We start from the raw sequence: 19,252 nt of genomic DNA, 5'->3' as shown, positions 1-19,252 counted from the left end.
GCATGGCGCATTGGCGTGTCAAAAATGTCTAAATATTCCATTACCGTACTTCGAAGCATGTCAACCGCTGTTTAAAACCAATTTTTATGCCATTTATGTCGTAGAGAAGTGATAATATTCCGACCGGGAGTATGCATTGAGCCTAAACAGCCGAATAAAATTTCTCCTCAGAAGCGACTCATGCACGCGCATCATTCAAAGGTCCTCGGAGCAGCCACTTACAAAAGGCGATAATCTGTTTCAACCTGAGGCTCCCTCGTAAACCTTCAGTTATTTCGCGGGCTCTGAGAGCCTATTGGAGCCCTGGGAATTGTCACGTTACAGCTAAGATCCTTACTTTTCAATAAAAAGATGCAAGACGCACGACTCCTTGTCAGACAGGGTACTTCCTGCTTGAAACCTTGTCAGGTTTTTGCCTGCCATAGGAGTTCTGTTATACTCACAGACACCATTCAAACAGTTTTAGAAAATTCAGAGTGTTTTCTATCCAAACCTGAACAATAATATGCATATTCTAGCTTCTGAGTTGGTGTAGGAGGCAGTTAAAAATGGGAACATATTTTTCCAAAATTCTCAATACTGCCCCCTAGCCCAGACAGGTTTAACAGATGTTATTACAGGTGTAGCGAAGTACTTGTGTTTCTAGATCCAACAGTGCAGTAATATCTAACAATTCACAACTATTAACAAATCTAAAAGTAGAAGAATTGAATTAAGAAATATATAAATATTTGGATGAGCAATGTCGGGGGGGGCATTGATTAAAATACAGTAGAATAGAATACAGTATATACATATGAAATTAGTACTAGCAGTATGTAAACATTATTAAAGTTGCAGAGGGAGCTGTTCATTCCCAGGTTCCTTAGCTTAGTGATTAGCTTGGAGGGCACTATGGTGTTGAACGCTGAGCTGTAGTCAATGAACCACATTTTCACATAGCTGTTCCTCATGTTCAGTTTGGATAGGGCAGTGCGGAGTGCAATAGAGATTGCGTCATCTGTGGATCTGTTGGAGCGGTATGCGAATTGGAGTGGGTCCAGGGTGTCTGGGATGATGGTGTTGATTTGATCCATGACCAGCCTTTCAAATCATTTCATGGCTAATGATGTGATTGCTGATGGCTAAAGATGTGATTGCTACAGACTATCTGTTTGAAGGTATTACAGACTGGGTCAGGCAGAAGGTTGAAAATGTCTGTGAAGACACTTGCCAGATGGTCAGCGCATGCTCTGAGTATGCATCCTGGTAATCCGTCCGGCCCTGCAGCTTTGTGAATGTCAACCTTTTTAAAGATCTTACTCACATCAGCTACGGAGAGTGTGATCACAGTTATCCTGAACAGCTGGTGCCCTCATGGATGGTTCCGTGTTGCTTGTCTCGAAGCAAGCATAGAAAGCATTTCGCTCATCTGGTAGGGTCATGTCACTGGGAAGTTCGCCGCTGTTTATATCTGTCCTGTTTCAGTGGGTAGCCTGTACCTGTGCCTTTTTCTCTCTCTGTGTCTCTATCTGTGTCTCTGTCTCTCTCTGGGCCTTTGTCTCTCTCTGTGTCTCTCTCTCTGTGTCTGTCTCTCTCTGTGTCTCTGTCGCTCTCTCTCTGTGTCTTTGTCTCTCTCTGTGTCTCTTTCTCTCTCTGTGTCTCTGTCTCTGTCGCTCTCTCTGTCTCTCTCTGTGTCTCTGTCTCTCTCTGTGTCTCTATCTGTGTCTCTGTCTCTCTCTGTGCCTTTTTCTCTCTTTGTGTCTCTGTCTCTCTGTGTCTGTCTCTCTCTGTCTCTCTCTGTGTCTCTCTCTGTGTCTCTCTCTGTGTCTCTCTCTGTGTCTCTGTCTCTATCTGTGTCTCTCTCTGTCTTTGTAAGTATAAAGCTATCTGACATGTGAACCGAGTATGTTGCCTTAGCCTCAGATTTTGTCATATCTCTCACCTCATATGTTAATATGCATATATTTTCTGTATCTGTTGATTAAGTAGTGGGGGTTGTATTGAGAAACATTAATTACGGTGTAAAAACAGACAGTCAAGTAGCAAGTTGTGAAGTATCATTACTCATGTTGTATGAGATACATACACCATTTACATAGAGAGACAGCTGTCTAAGCATCGATCATCTGGAAAAACATTTACATAAAGAGACAGCTGTCTAGGCATCGATCATCTGGAACATGAGAAGTGTTATTCAGAACATTGAGGTGAGAGACTGTGACACAGAGTGCAACAGGGAAGGAAGGAGAGATGGGAGGAAGGGGAGGAGAAAAAGTGATAGAGAGCCAGACGGAGAGGTGGGAGATGGAGAGGTGGGAGATGCAGAGTGAAAAGGGGGAGAGGGGGAGGGAAAGAGAGGAGAGAGTTAGTTGGTGAAAAGAGGAAGAGGAGGAGGGAGCAGAGAGAGGAGAAGGGAAGAAGAGAATCACAGAGTGGAAAGATAGAGATGAGGAGGAGGGAAAGAGAGAGTCACAGAGTGGAAAGAGGGAGAGGAGGAGGAGGGAAGGGGAGGAGAGATTCACAGAGTGTAAAGAGGGAGAGGAGGAGGGGAGGAGAGTCACAGAGTGGAAAGAGGGGAAGGAGGAGGGAAGGAAGGGGAGGAGAGAGTCACAGAGTGAAAAGGGGAGGAGGGAAGGGGAGGAGAGAGTTAGAGTTACAGAGGGGAGGAGAGATTCAGAGTGGAAAGAGGGAGAGGAGGAGGGGAGGGGAGTCACAGAGTGGAAAGAGGGGTAGGAGGAGGAAAGGAAGGGGAGGAGAGAGTCACAGAGTGGAAAGGGGGAGAGGAGGAGTCTGAGCGCTCTGGAGCAGGTTTTCATCAAGGATCTCTCTGTACATTGCTCTGTTCATCTTTGCCTCAATCCTAGTTTCCCAGTCCCTGCCGTAGAAAAACATCCCCACAGCATGATGCTGCCACCACCATGCTTCACCGTAGGGATGGTGCCAGATTTCCTCCAGACGTGACGATTGGCATTTAGGCCAAAGAGTACAAGCTTGGTTTCATCAGACCAGCGAATCTTGATTCTCATGGTCTGAGAGTCTTTAGGTGCATTTTGTCAAACTCCAAGCAGGCTGTCAGGTGCCTTTTAATGAGGAGTGGCTTCTGTCTAGCCACTCTCCCACAAAGGCCTGATTGGTGGCATGCTGCAGAGATGGTTGTCCTTCTGCTAGGTTCTCCCATCTCCACAGAGGAACTCTAGAGCTCTCTCAGAGTGACTATCGGGTTCTTGGTCACATCCTTGACCAAGGACCTTCTCCCCCGATTACTCAGTTTGGCCGGGCGGACAGCTCTAGGAAGAGTCTTGGTGGTTCCAAACTTTTGCTGTTTAAGAATGATGGAGGCCACTGTGTTCTTGTGGACCTTCAAAGATGCAGAATTGTTTTGGTACCCTTCCCCAGATCTGTGCCTCGACACAATCCTGTCTCAGAGTTCTACGAGCTCATGGCAGGGTTTTTTGCTCTGACGTGCACTGTCAACGGTGGGACCTTATATAGACAGGTGTGTGCCTTTCCAAATCATGTCAAATCAATTGAATTTACCACAGGTGGACTCCAATCAAGTTGTAGAAACATCTCACGGATGATCAATGGAAACAGGATTCACCTGAGCTAAATTTCTATTCTCATAGCAAAGGGTCTGGATACTTATGTAAATAAGGTATTTCTGTTTAAGTTTTATTTGTTTGAAACTATTTCTGAAAACCGGTTTTCACTTTGTTATTATGGGGTATTGTGTGTAGATTGCTGAGGATTTAAAAAAAAAATATATATATATATATATTAATATATATATATATATATATATATAAAATCCATTTTAGAACAAGGCTGTAACGTAACAAAATGTGGAAAAAGTCAAGGGATCTGAAAACTATCCTAAGGCACTGTGTATATTTATTGGTAGCATTAGCTGGCTGTAGTTGGCTGTACCTGTACCAAAACTACGGTATTTTCAATCCTATAGTTTTTTTCTACTGAATTCTTTTAAAAAGTGAGCCAACATGTTTTAATTCACTTTAATTTCCATGACTGATCAAAACAAATGTTCTCATTGATCTCTCTGCAGCAGACATATAGTTAGAAATATGTTTGCAACTTCAAATCCCAATATCGAATCCCAAAACATATAGAATCGTGAGAATTGTAATAAATATCATATTGGCACCTAATTATCTTGATAATATTGTATTGTGAGGTCCCTGCCCTAAAGAAAGGAGTGGGTCGTCTCATGTCACCCACGCCGTGGAGGCAATTTGGCAACATAAATTACCCAGACCTCTCACTGTTTCTGCTGTCATGGCGATGGAATGGAGCCATCTATTACTCTGTGGTTACTTGTCAGGACGCTAGCTACACCGCGTGACAGTGAACTGGGTGGGTGTCTGTCTGCATGTGTGTGTGCAGGATGTTATGCTATCTCTCTCTCTCTCTCTCTCTCTCTCTCTCTCTCTCTCTCTCTCTCTCTCTCTCTCTCTCTCTCTCTCTCTCTCTCTCTCTCTCTCTCTCTCTCTCTCTCTCTCTCTCTCTCTCTCTCTCTCTCTCTCTCTCTCTCTCTCTCTCTCTCTCTCTCTCTCTCTCTCTCTCTCTCTCTCTCTCTCTCTCTCTCTCCTGTAGAAATAAATGAAAAGTATAGATAATCTCGGCTGGGTTATATTGTGTTAAGAAATTCATAAAGCACAGATGGAACTCGGGTGGTTAAAAAGATTTTGACTGTATATCCCTCAATCTCGTGTCTATTTGTGTAGGACGATCAGAGGGTCTTGCCCTCCAATGACTGGCTGTGGGTTTTATGATAAAACAGTACACTTAGACTTTTTTGCTATTTACCTCTTCTTCTCCTCTCTCTCCTTCAGTCCCCTCTCTCCCTCCTTCCTCTCTCTGTATCTCACACACACACACACACACACACACACACACACACACACACACACACACTCTCTTTTCATTGCCTCTCAATATTCCTCTTGTCTTTGCTACATCCTCCCTTCCCACAGGGTTGGGCTCAGTTCAGAATGGAATTCAGAATGCCTAATAAGTTCTTGATTTTCAATTGAAGTGGTAAACATAATTTAAATATGAATTTGTATTAAGGGAAATAGAATTGAATGCAATGAAATCCAAATGCTTCTTCTATTCTATATTAGTCTATACAAATATACAGTTGAAGTCAGAAGTTTACATACACTTAGGTTGGAGTCATTAAAACTCGTTTTTTCAACCACTCCACAAATTTCTTGTTAACGAACTATAGTTTTGGCAAGTCGGTTAGGACATCTACTTTGTGCATTACACAAGTAATTTTTCCAACAATTGTTTGCAGACAGATTATTTCCCTTATAATTCACTGTATCACAATTCCAGTGGGTCAGAAGTTTACATGCACTAAGTTGACTGTGCCTTTAAACAGCTTGGAAAATTCCAGAAAATTATGTCATGGCTTTAGAAGCTTCTAATAGGCTAATTGACATAATTTCAGTCAATTGGAGGTGTACCTGTGGATGTATTTCAAGGCCTACCTTCAAACTCAGTGCCTCTTTGCTTGACATCATGGGAAAATGAAAAGAAATCAGCCAAGACCTCAGAAAAAAACTTGTAGACCTCCACAGGTCTGGTTCATCCTTGGGAGCAATTTCCAAACGCCTGAAGGTACCATGTTCATCTGTACAAACAATAGTATGCAAGTATAAACACCATGGGGCCACGCAGCCGTCATACCGCTCAGGAAGGAGACGCGTTCTGTCTCCTAGAGATGGACGTACTTTGGTTCGAAAAGTGGAAATCAACCCCAGAACAACAGCAGTGTCACGACTTCTACCGAAGTCGATGCCCCTCCTTGCACGGGTGGTGCTCGGCCGTCGACGTCACCGGTCTTCTAGCCATCATTGATCAGTTTTTCATTATCCATTGGTTTTGTCTTGTCTTCCATCACACCTGTTTCCAATACCATTAATTACTTGTGTATTTAACCCTCTGTTTCCCCTCATGTCCTTGTCAGTGATAGTTTGTATGTTATGTTACGTGGATTTGTGTCTCGGTGTGCGACGGTTATCCTTTACCCAGTTTATTTTGTACTTTGGTTATGGAGTTTGTTTTTTCATTAAATACTCCATATTTAACCAACTTGGTTTCCCATGCGCCTGACTTCCCTGCTACCTACATTCACGAATATGACAAGCAGACCTTGTGAAGATGCTGGAGGAAACAGGTAAAAAAGTATCTATATCCACAGTTAAACGAGTCCTATATTTACATAACCTGAAAGGCCACTCCGCAAGGAAGAAGCCACTGCTCCAAAACCGCCATAAAAAAGCCAGACTAAGGTTTGCAACTGCTCATGGGGACAAAAAATCACACTTTTTGGAGAAATGTTTTCTGGTCTGAAAACAAAAATAGAACTGTTTGGCCATAATGACCATCGTTATGTTTGGAGGAAAAAGGGGAGGCTTGCAAGCCAAATAACATCATCCCAACCGTGAAGCACGGGCGTGGCAGCATCATGTTGTGGGGGTGCATTGCTGCAGGAGGGACTGGTGCACTTCACAAAATTGATGGCATCATGAGGTAGGAAAATTATGTGGATATATTGAAGCAACATCTCAAGACATCGGTCAGGAAGTTAAAGCTTGGTTGCAAATGGGTCTTCCAAATGGACAATGACCCCTAGCATACTTCCAAAGTTGTGTCAAAATAGCTTAAGGACAACAAAGTCAAGGTATTGGAGTTGCCATCACAAAGCCCTGACCTCATCCTATAGAAAATTTGTGGGCAGAAGGGAAAAAGTGTGTGTGTGTGCAAGGAGGCCTAGAAACCTGACTCAGTTACACCAGCTCTGTCAGGAGGAATGGGTCAAAATTCACCAACTTATTGTGGGAAGCTTGTGGAAGGCTACCCAAAACATTTGATCCAAGTTTAACAATTTAAAGGCAATGCTACCAAATACTAATTGCGTGTATGTAAACTTCTGACCCACTGGGAATGTGATGAAAGAAATAAAAGCTGAAATAAATCATTCTCTCAACTATTATTCTGACATTTCACATTCTTAAAATAAAGTGGTGATCCTAACTGACCTAAGACAGGGAATTTTTACTAGCATTAAATGTCATGAATTGTGAAAAATTTAGTTTAAATGAATTTGACTAAGGTGTATGCAAACTTCCGTCTTCAACTGTACATCATGTCCAAAACATCAAACATATCATTATATACATACATATAAAACAATTGATTATCAAGACAAACTTAAAATTAGTGATCAAGGAAAACAAAACCTGTATGTGGATATTCTAAGTTATTACATTTCATTAATCAATATGGAGTAAAATACTGCATTTCCCGAAATGCATTCGTTCCCAATTTGAAAATCAACACAAAATGGCTGCCCTGTCACAACAAGCTTAGAGATGTGATCTGGTTGATGTTACTTACCACCCTCAAATTCACTAAGAGGGCTTTGGATGCAAGGACTTTTGGGCCCAATTTCTCTGTCATTACAAAACACAATACCTAAGGTAAGGTCTAATATAATGGCATTGGTTGTCGAGAAAATAGAATTGGCTATTGTAAGCACTTAGGTTAAAAGTGTATGTGAATATTGTTTCCGGAGAAAAGTGATATAATCTTTGGTATCTGGAAGTTGTGACCTGTCAGAGTCAATGAAACTCTCATGTTCTACGACTGAGTGGAATATCTTTGAATTGCACTGAATGAAAAATTATATTTTCTGTCACTCAAACACAAAAAAATTCCAATTCTGCGTCCTGTGGGGTGTGGCCAATTCAATTTTGAATTTCAACTCATGAGTTGAATGGGATTCAATTCTAAAATTCTGAATTGAGCGCAACCCTGCTATGTAGTGCATTATGGGCCCTGGCCAGAAGTAGCGTACTGTATAGGACATAGGGTTCCATTTGGAACAGATACAGACTATATTTTAATCCTCCTATTATGTCGCAGGTAAATTTGACCCATTTCCACGTTTGAGTTGCCCAAAATACTAGTTAACCTCTTTTTTTCTCCATGAAATTAAATAACTTTTCCTCATTTAGGGCCATGAACCTAACTTCAAAATGCGGACACACTGATGTGTTGTGGAATATCTGTGTAGATTTTGTATACAAACATGGATGTTGTGGGTCATTTTGACCCGGGGGGTTTTCATGTGTATAGATATATGCACAGGTCCAAAATAAACAACTGTCTCTGATGTTTTATTGTTTTGACTGCTTCTGCATGCACTTTTATAATTATGTTTGGATGAAAGTGAGCTTTCCCAAGTTTCTCTTTCTCAGACACGAACACTCAAAAATGAGCTACAAACAGAAAATGGTTGTTTGTGAGAAAGGAAATATGTTTAACAAAATTGTTAAATATACTGCTCAAAAAAAATAAAGGGAACACTTAAACAACACATCCTAGATCTGAATGAAATAAATAATCTTATTAAATACTTTTTTCTTTACATTGTTGAATGTGCTGACAACAAAATCACACAAAAATAATCAATGGAAATCCAATTTATCAACCCATGGAGGTCTGGATTTGGAGTCACACTCAAAATTAAAGTGGAAAACCACACTACAGGCTGATCCAACTTTGATGTAATGTCCTTAAAACAAGTCAAAATGAGGCTCAGTAATGTGTGTGGCCTCCACGTGCCTGTATGACCTCCCTACAACGCCTGGGCATGCTCCTGATGAGGTGGCGCATGGTCTCCTGAGGGATCTCCACCCAGACCTGGACTAAAGCATCCGCCAACTCCTGGACAGTCTGTGGTGCAACGTGGCGTTGGTGGATGGAGCGAGACATGATGTCCCAGATGTGCCTTCCTCTTGCAGGAACTGCTGACACACTCCAGCCACATGAGGTCTAGCATTGTCTTGCGTTAGGAGGAACCCAGAGCCAACCGCACCAGCATATGGTCTCACAAGGGGTCTGGGGATCTCATCTCGGTACCTAATGGCAGTCAGGCTACCTCTGGCGAGCACATGGAGGGCTGTGCGGCCCCCCAAAGAAATGCCACCCCACACCATGACTGACCCACCGCCAAACCGGTCATGCTGGAGGATGTTGCAGGCAGCAGAACGTTCTCCATGGCGTCTCCAGACTCTGTCACGTCTGTCACATGTGCTCAGTGTGAACCTGCTTTCATCTGTGAAGAGCACAGGGCGCCAGTGGCGAATTTGCCAATCTTGGTGTTCTCTGGCAAATAACAAACGTCCTGCACGGTGTTGGGCTGTAAGCACAACCCCCACCTGTGGACGTCGGGCCCTCATACCACCCTCATGGAGTCTGTTTCTGACCGTTTGAGCAGACACATGCACATTTGTGGCCTGCTGGAGGTCATTTTGCAGGGCTCTGGCAGTGCTCCTCCTGCTCCTCCTTGCACAAAGGCGGAGGTAGCGGTCCTGCTGCTGGGTTGTTGCCCTCCTACGGCCTCCTCCACATCTCCTGATGTACTGGCCTGTCTCCTGGTAGCGCCTCCATGCTCTGGACACTACGCTGACAGTCAAAGCAAACCTTCTTGCCACAGCTCGCGTTGATGTGCCATCCTGGATGAGCTGCACTACCTGAGCCACTTGTGTGGGTTGTAGACTCCGTCTCATGCTACCACTAGAGTGAAAGCACCGCCAGCATTCAAAGGGACCAAAACATCAGCCAGGAAGCATAGGAACTGAGAAGTGGTCTGTGGTCCCCACCTGCAGAACCACTCCTTTATTGGGGGTGTCTTGCTAATTGCCTATAATTTCCACCTGTTGTCTATTCCATTTGCACAACAGCATGTGAAATTTATTGTCAATCAGTGTTGCTTCCTAAGTGGACAGTTTGATTTCACAGAAGTGTGATTGACTTGGAGTTACATTGTGTTGTTTAAGTGTTCCCTTTATTTTTTTGAGCAGTGTATATAGTTTTGAAATCAAATGTTCTTGTATTTCTTCTTTCTGAAAGGTCTGACAAGACAAAATCAAGTTTCGGCTGTTTTTACTTTGACTGTCTTGAGTGTGTTTAAACTTAACTGTGCGGGTCAATCTGACCTCTACCACAATGGGATGCCATTTTTTTCTCAGCAATGCACAAGGGTTAATGTCACTCCTGGAACGATGGAAATGAAAAATGAAAATCCTTGCATCATAAATCCCCAATCCCCAGTTCCCAGCTACAGTACAAAGGACTTCTGTAATGACTAGGATTTATAGTTCAGGTATACATCACACAGTCATATAACTGGTATTCTGGCACAGGACATTGCTAGTCTCTTCCCTAGAGGATTGGGGATTTATCATGAGGATATTGGATGTAAAATGTTTTTGGTTCTGGCCAAAAAGTATTGTCATTTCAGATTCACCCTATATGACCCTACAATGTCAGTGAAGGGTGAACTGTCCCATTAACAGTGTATCACTGTCCCTTTAACAGTGTATCTCTCCTCCTGTAATGTGGGTGAACTGTCCCTTTAGCAGTGTATCTTTCCTCCTGTAATGTGGGTGAACTGTCCCTTTAGCAGTGTATCTCTCCTCCTGTAATGTGGGTGAACTGTCCCTTTAGCAGTGTATCTTTCCTCCTGTAATGTGGGTGAACTGTCCCTTTAGCAGTTTATCTCTCCTCCTGTAATGTGTAATGTGGGTGAACTGTCCCTTTAAATCCAAACCAATGTTGTATGAGTATGTTATCTTTTGAACTATCCATCTAATATCTCTCCCTGTAATGTGGGTCAACTGACAGAGATGGTGCTGCAGTGGATAGCAGCTGTTTTACGTGCTTGCAATTTAGTGTTTTTTTTTTAAACGCTAATCGTAATTTTCTTTGTACATAATATACCTGCCATCATTTCCTATGACTGAAACAGCTTCCGGATATCAGAACAGCGATTACTAACCTCAATTTGGACAAGCATTTCTACTTCAACAAGTTGGCAGCTCTGGACGTTCTGCTTTCTCTGGAACAGAAGCCCTGATCCCCGGGACTAAAAAAAGAGAAAACGGCGGCGAAAGAGACGCAGGCGAGCTGGAACCCTGATCAGACTACGTTGGTGAGCAAATTGTCCTCTGTTCTATTGGCGAACGTGTAATCACTGGAGAACAAACTGGATAGGAGCTCCTATCCTATCTACAAGACCTATGTTTCTCAAGAGTAGTGGCTGAACGAGGACATGGATATGCGTCTCAATGGTTTTTCTATGCATCGTCTGCGTTTCTCGTGGTTGGTGATTTTAATACAAGGAAACTGACATCCGTTTTACCTCATTTTTACCAGCACGTCTGTCACGGCTGTCGGAAGGATCGGACCAAATTGCAGCGTGTTCGTAGTTCCACATATTTATTTAGACTGTGAAACTTAATGCAATACAAAAATAAACTGAAGGACAAAACAACAAACCGTGACGCAGGAGAAACAAACACTACTCACAAAATATAATCACCCACAAAAACAGGTGGGACAAATATCAACTTAAATATGACCTCCAAATAGAGACAACGACAACCGATGCCTCTAATTGGAGGTCATGCCAAACAAAAACCAACATAGAAATACAAAACTAGAAACTGAACATAGAAATAGAAAAACAGACAAACACCCCCTGTCATGCCCTGACCTACTCTACCATAGAAAATAATAACTTACTATGGTCATGACGTGACAACGTCACCCGTGCAAACAGAGGTGACAAAATGCTACAAAATGCTACCTCGAGTCTGTAAATAAATACTCACCTTCATTTTACTCACCTTGTCCTGGTCTGCTTCTGGGTTCAGCTTTAGAGAATCGTGACACTCTCACTGTTCAAATAAACCTACCATTAAAATTATAGACTGATCATTTCTTTGTCAGTGGGCAAACGTACAAAATCAGCAGAGGATCAAATACTTTTTTCCCTCACTGTAGATCACCTTTATTCCACACACAGAAACACGTACAAGGCCCTCCCTCGCCCTCCATTTGGTTATTCTGACCATAGCTCTATCCTCTTACTTCCTGCTTACAAGCAAAAACTCAAAACAGGAAGTACCAGTGACATGCTCAATACTGAAGTGGTCTGATGAAGTGGATGCTAAGCTACAGGACTGTTTTGCTAGCACAGACTGGAATATGTTCATACGATAACATTGAGGAGTTTTACCACATCGGTCACCGGCTTCATTAATAACTGCATGGACGACTTCGTCCCCACAGTGACCGTACGTACATACCCCGGTGTCAGAGGAAGGCCGCCCCAAAAAATCAGACTCCAGCCACCCATAGACTGTTCTCTCTACTACCGCACGGCAAGCGGTACCGGTGCATCGAGTCTGGAACAAAAAGGAGCTAAGCCATAAGACTGCTAAACAAGACTGCTAAATAGCTAATCAAAAGGCTACCCGGACTACCTGCATTGACCCTTTTTTGCTGGGCTCTACCCACACACTGGGCTCTACCCACACACTGGGCTCTACCCACACACTGGACTCTACCCACACACTGGACTCTACCCACACACTAGACTCTACCCACACCCTAGACTCTACCCACACACTAGACTCTACCCACACACTAGACTCTACCCACACCCTAGACTCTACCCACACCCTAGACTCTACCCACACACTAGACTCTACCCACACACTAGACTCTACCCACACACTGGGCTCTAACCACACACTAGACTCTACCCACACACTGGACTCTACCCACACACTAGACTCTACCCACACACTGGGCTCTACCCACACACTAGACTCTACCCACACACTGTGCTCTACCCACACACTAGACTCTACCCACACACTAGACTCTACCCACACACTGGGCTCTAACCACACACTAGACTCTACCCACACACTGGACTCTACCCACACACTAGACTCTACCCACACACTGGGCTCTACCCACACACTAGACTCTACCCACACACTGTGCTCTACCCACACACTAGACTCTACCCACACACTGGACTCTACCCACACACTAGACTCTACCCACACACTAGACTCTACCCACACACTGGACTCTACCCACACACTAGACTCTACCCACACACTGGGCTCTACCCACACACTAGACTCTACCAACACACTGTGCTCTACCCACACACTAGACTCTACCCACACACTGGACTCTACCCGCACACTGGGCGCTACCCACACACTGGGCTCTACCCACACACTAGACTCTACCCACACACTGGGCTCTACCCACCCACTGGGCTTTACCCACACACTCACACATACTTACACTGACACACACACACACACACACACACACACACACACACACACACACACACACACACACACACACACACACACACACACACAAACTATATACGCCCACACACACATAACATGCACACACATGCATAGTGACGCCACACACACATACACACACACACACACACACACACACACACACACACACACACACTTTCACACTCACCACATGCGCTGTTGCTACAGATCAGTCTATTATCTATCCTGTTGCCTAGTCACTTTAGTACAGGTACTCAGTACAGGTACTCCCTGTATGTTATTACCTCATACCCCTGCACATTGACTCAGTACAGGTACTTCCTGTATATAGCCGTGTTATTACCTGGCACCCCTGCACATTGACTCAGTACTGGTACTTCCTGTATATGGCTGTGTTATTACCTGGTACCCCTGCACATCGACTCAGTACAGGTACTCCCTGTATGTTATTACCTCCTACCCCTACACATCGACTCAGTACTGGTACTTCCTGTATATAGCCGTGTTATTACCTGTTACCCCTGCACATCGACTCAGTACAGGTACTCCCTGTATATAGCTATGTTATTACCTCGTACCCCTGCACATCGACTCAGTACTGGTACTTCCTGTATATGGCCGTGTTATTACCTGGCACCCCTGCGCATCGACTCAGTACAGGTACTCCCTGTATGTTATTACCTCCTACCCCTACACATCGACTCAGTACAGGTACTTCCTGTATATAGCCGTGTTATTACCTGGCACCCCTGCACATCGACTCAGTACAGGTACTTCCTGTATATAGCCGTGTTATTACCTGTTAGCCCTGCACATCGACTCAGTACAGGTACTTCCTGTATATAGCCGTGTTATTTTTACAAGTTATTGTTAGTTGTTGTTCACTCTGTATTTATTCCTCTTGTCACTATTTCTATTTGTATTGTATATTTTTGTCCTTTATCTTTCTCTCTGCATTGTTGTAAAAGGACCCATCAGTAAGCATTTCACTGTTAGTCTACACCTGTTGTTTCCCAAGCGTGTGAAAAATAAAATGTGATTTTAGTATTTGATTGAAGTATCGCTTTAACTGTATCAATGAGAGCCCCCTGACAGTTTCTCTCTCCCCTCCTCCCCCCTGCCAGATGGACTGCTCCAGTGACAGTGAGGACAACTTCATCATGTTATAGACAGTATATGAACTGTAATGGTGGTGAACTAATATTTACAGTGTTTGTCTCTTTCAGACGGACTGCTCCAGTGACAGCGAGAGTGAAGATAACTTCATAGTGATCCCACCCAGAGACCACCTGGGCCTGGCCATCTTCTCCATGTTATGCTGCTTCTGGCCCCTGGGCATCGCTGCTTTCTACTTCTCCCAGGGGGTAAGCAGGACACACACACACACTAACATACACACATTATATACCTGCCATACACCACCTTTCCTGGGGTTACAGTTTCTTTTTTTTATCGCTTTGGTACTATTTTCACAAGTATGCAGTGAATTTTCAAAACTCTCAGTACAAAAAACTACAAACTGGTAACAGTTGTAACACAGCCAGTCGTACATTCAAAACCTTTGATTTTACATAAACAAAATGTTGGTAGACATCGTTCACAACCATTGATCTAAAATATACGTTTACTGTGAAATATAAATCAGTACATTGGTTTAATCACCAAAACACTACATAATGAAATATTCTCTATTTAGTTATATTAACATGAACTTAATCTATTAACAAAACCAATGTTTCAAAATTGTCCTTTGAATGTAGTATGCTACAATACTGTAAATTACAGTACACTACACTGTTTTCACATTAGGTAATACACTTGCACTACCCATTAAAGTTGACTGAACATCAATATTCCATAATTGAAGACGTATTTCACAATGTAATCAAATTAAAGAAAGAATGTTTAGCAGGCAATAGTTTGCATCAAGCCTGTCTTGAGCATTTGGCTGTAAGTTCTGGTCGAAAATCTGGGGGGAAAAAAAACGTTTGGCATGGCGAATCCAATCCTGAAATAGGTCTTGATTGAAATCATTGCATCCCTCGTCCAAGGCCTGAAGGAGGGTGGTACGCTCATGGGGATGGCAATCATACATCTTCCACCTGTATTGTAATCGTGTATTGTATTTTAAAGAATTGTATTGTACTTATGTATTGTAGTGTCCATGTACGTGGCTCAGTTCATAACAGCATGGCACTAGCAACACCAGAGTTATGGGTTCAATTCCCAGTGGGGTCTCATACCAAAATGCTTGGACTGTTGTCATTTTGGATTAAACTCTCTGCTACGTATATGGCATGTATTACAGTATTTCAGTACTGTCATGGCTTATATTACAGTATTACTGGACTGTAATGGCCTATATTACAGTATTACTGGACTGTATTGGCCTATATGACAGTATTACAGTACTGTAATAGCCTATATTACAGTATTACAGTACTGTAATGGCCTATATTACAGTATTACTGGAATGTATTGGCCTATATTACAGTATTACAGTACTGTAATGGCCTATATTACAGTATGACTGGACTGTATTGGCCTATATTACAGTATTACTGGACTGTATTGGCCTATATTACAGTATTACTGGACTGTAATGGCCTATATTACAGTAGTACAGTACTGTAATGGCCTATATTACAGTATTACAGTACTGTAATGGCCTATATTACAGTATTACAGTACTGTAATGGCCTATATTACAGTATTACAGTACTGTAATGGCCTATATTACAGTATTACAGTACTGTAATGGCCTATATTACAGTATTACTGGACTGTATTGGCCTATATTGCAGTATTGCAGTACTGTAATGGCCTATATTGCAGTATTGCAGTACTGTAATGGCCTATATTACAGTAATACAGTACTGTAATTGCCTATATTACAGTATTACAGTATTACAGTACTGTAATGGCCTATATTACAGTATGACTGGACTGTATTGGCCTATATTACAGGTTTACTGGACTGTATTGGCCTATATTACAGTATTACTGGACTGTAAAGGCCTATATTACAGTATTACTGGACTGTATTGGCCTATTTTATGGTATTGCAGGACTGTTTTGGCCTATTCTATGGTATTACAGGACTGTATTGGCGTATATTACAGTATTACTGGACTGTATTGGCATATATTACAGTATTACTGTAATGTAATGGCCTATATTACATGGCCTATATTACAGTATTACAGTACTGTAATGGCCTATATTACAGTATTACTGGACTGTATTGGCCTATTTTATGGTAATGCAGGACTGTTTTGGCCTATTTTATGGTATTTTTTTATGTTTTGTTTTTTTATGGTAAGGGTGGCTACTTTGAAGAATCTAAAATCCAAAATATATTTTGATTTGTTTAATTATTCCATATGTGTTATTTCATAGTTTTGATGTCTTCACTATTCTTCTACAATATAAAAATAAAGAAAAACTCTTGAATGAGTAGGTGTTTCCAAACTTTTGATTGGTACTGTAGGTATTCCTATTGTTCAGGTGGGTGAGGGCAATGTGGAGGGCAATCGAGATTGCGTCATCTGTGGATCTGTTGGTGTGGTATGCGAATTGGATTGGGTCTAAGGTGACTGGGATGATCGTGTTGATGTGAGCCATGACCAGCTTTTCAAAGCATTTCATGGCTATAGATGTGAGTGCTACGGGGCGATAGTCATTTAGGCAGGTTACCTTGGTGTTCTTGGGCACGGGGAATATGGTGGTCTGTTTGAAACAAGTTGGTATTATAGATATTACAGGGATAGGTTGAAAATGTAATTGAAGACACCTGCCAGCTGGTCAGCGCATGCTCTGAGTACGTGGCCTGGTATTCTGTCTGGCCCCGCGGCCTTTGCGAATGTTAACCTGTTTGAAGTCTTACCGCGTGATCACAAAGCCATCTGGAACAGCTGGTGCTCTCATGCATGGTTCAGTATTGTTTGCTTAATTTAGCTCGTCTGGTAATTTTGCGTCGCTGGGCAGTTTGCGGCTGGGTTTCCTTTTGTAATCTGTGATAATGTGCAAAACCTGCCACATCCGTTGAGTGTCAGAGCCGGCATAGTAGGATCTTAGTCCTGTCTTGTAACGGGATATCTTATAAGCGTCCGGATTAGTGTCCAGCTCCTTGAAAGCAGCAGCTCTAGCCTTTAACTCAGTGCGGATGTTGCCTGTAATCCATGGCTTCTGGTTGGGATATACGTGCGGTCACTGTGGGGAAGACGTCATCGATGCACTTGTTATTGAAGCCGGTGACTGATGTGTTAACCTCATCAATGTTATCAGTTGAATCCCGGAACATGTTCCAGTCTGTGCTAGCAAAACAGTCCTGTAGCTTAGGGAAAGTGGGAAACCTAGTCAGTTGTACAACTGAATGCCTTCAGCTGAAATGTGTCTTCCGCATTTAACCCAACCAACCCCTCTGAATCAGAGAGGTGCGGGGGACTGCCTTAATCGACATCCACGTTTTCGGTGCCCAGGGAACAGTGGGTTAACTGCCTTGCTCAGAACGACAGATTTTTACCTTTACAGCTCGGGGATTCGATCCAGCAACCTTTCGGTTACTGGCCCAACACTCTAACCATTAGGCTACCTGCTTAGAATTCACTTCATCGGACCACTTCCGCATTGAGCGTGTCACTGGTACTTCCTGTTTGAGTTTTTGCTTGTAAGAATGAATCAGGAAGATATAGAGTTATGGTCATATTTGCGGGGGGCTTTGTGTGTGTTTCTGTGTGTGGAGTGAAGGTGGTCTAGTTTTTTGGGGTAAAACAGATTTTAGTTTTCCTGCATTGGAGAAACAGAAGAAGTTCCCTGCATTATATTCACCGGCCACTTGGAGCGCTGCCTCATCATGTGCATTTTCTTGTTTTCTTTGCCCTATACAGCTCGTTTAGTGCGGTCTTGGTGCCAGCATCAGTTTGTGGTGGTAAATAGACAGCTATGAAAAATGTTGATGAAAACTCTCCTGGTTAATAGTGTGGTTTGCAGCTTATCATGAGGTATTCTATCTAGTAGACCAACCAGTTTACATGTAAAATCAATAGGTTTACTAAATGTTTAAGTAATTAAGAGCATCAATTGAGAGCAGTCAGACTATGTAATATTTAAATGTCTTTTAACAAAAGAGAAGAGACATTATTTGTAATATGATTGAGTATTGCATTTCGAAAGACAATTACTTTATACGAACATGTATTGCAATGTGAAACGTATTTCTAGAAACACTGATTTAAGTTTGGTGAAAAAAGTGCCATGTTTCCTCCAGACGTGACGCTTGGCATTCAGGCCAAAGAGTTCAATCTTGGTTTCTGCAGACCAGAGAATCTTTCGGTGCCTTTTGCCGAACTCCAAGCGGGCTGTCATGTGCCTTTTACTGAGTAGTGGTTTTTGTCTGGACACTCTACGAATACGGCCTGGTTGGTGGAGTGCTGCAGAGATGGTTGTCCTTCTGGAAGGTTCTCCCATCTCCACAGAGGAACTCTGGAGCTCTGTCAGAGTGACTATCAGCTTCTTGGTCACCTCCCTGACCAAGGCCCTTCTCCCCTGATTGCTCAGCTGTAGGAAGAGTCTTGGTGTTTCCAAACTTCTTCCATTTAAGAATGATATAGGCCACTTCGTTTTTGGGGACCTTCAGTGCTGCAGAACATTTGTGGTACCCTTCCCCAGGTCTGTGCCTCGACACAATCCTGTCTCGGAGCTCCATGGACAATTCCTTCGAACTCATGACGTGGTTTCTGCTCTGACATGCAGTCAAGTGTAAATTATGTCTGAGTGTTGGAGTGTGCCCCTGGCTATTGCTCCATCTGGTTTGTTTAATATAAGGAATTTTAATATATTTGTACTTTTACTTTTAATTCTTAAGTACATTTTAGCAATTCCGTTTACTTTTGATACTTAAGTATAGTTAAAACCAACTACTTTTAGACTGTTACTCAAGTGGTATTTTACTGGGTAACTTTCACTTGAGTCATTTTCTATATCTGTACTTTTACTCAAGATTGGACAATTTAGTACTTTTTCCTCCACTGCACACACTTGTCACTACC

General features: G+C 42.7%; 1 protein-coding gene across 1 annotated transcript in view; it reads left to right on the top strand.

Annotated features, from left to right (window-relative positions):
• The window catches only part of syndig1l (synapse differentiation inducing 1-like), a 78,597-nt gene that overhangs the window by 43,085 nt on the left and 16,260 nt on the right, over window positions 1-19,252 (top strand). Inside the window, exon 3 of the mRNA XM_029700401.1 lies at window positions 14,429-14,566. Within this exon, the coding sequence (XP_029556261.1) occupies window positions 14,429-14,566 (138 nt within the window). The remainder of the gene's footprint in view (window positions 1-14,428; window positions 14,567-19,252) is intronic.

The sequence above is a fragment of the Salmo trutta genome, chromosome 1, assembly GCF_901001165.1.
Source record: "Salmo trutta chromosome 1, fSalTru1.1, whole genome shotgun sequence".
In the NCBI taxonomy this organism is placed as follows: domain Eukaryota; kingdom Metazoa; phylum Chordata; class Actinopteri; order Salmoniformes; family Salmonidae; genus Salmo; species Salmo trutta.
This window is presented reverse-complemented; position numbering and strand designations above follow the sequence as displayed.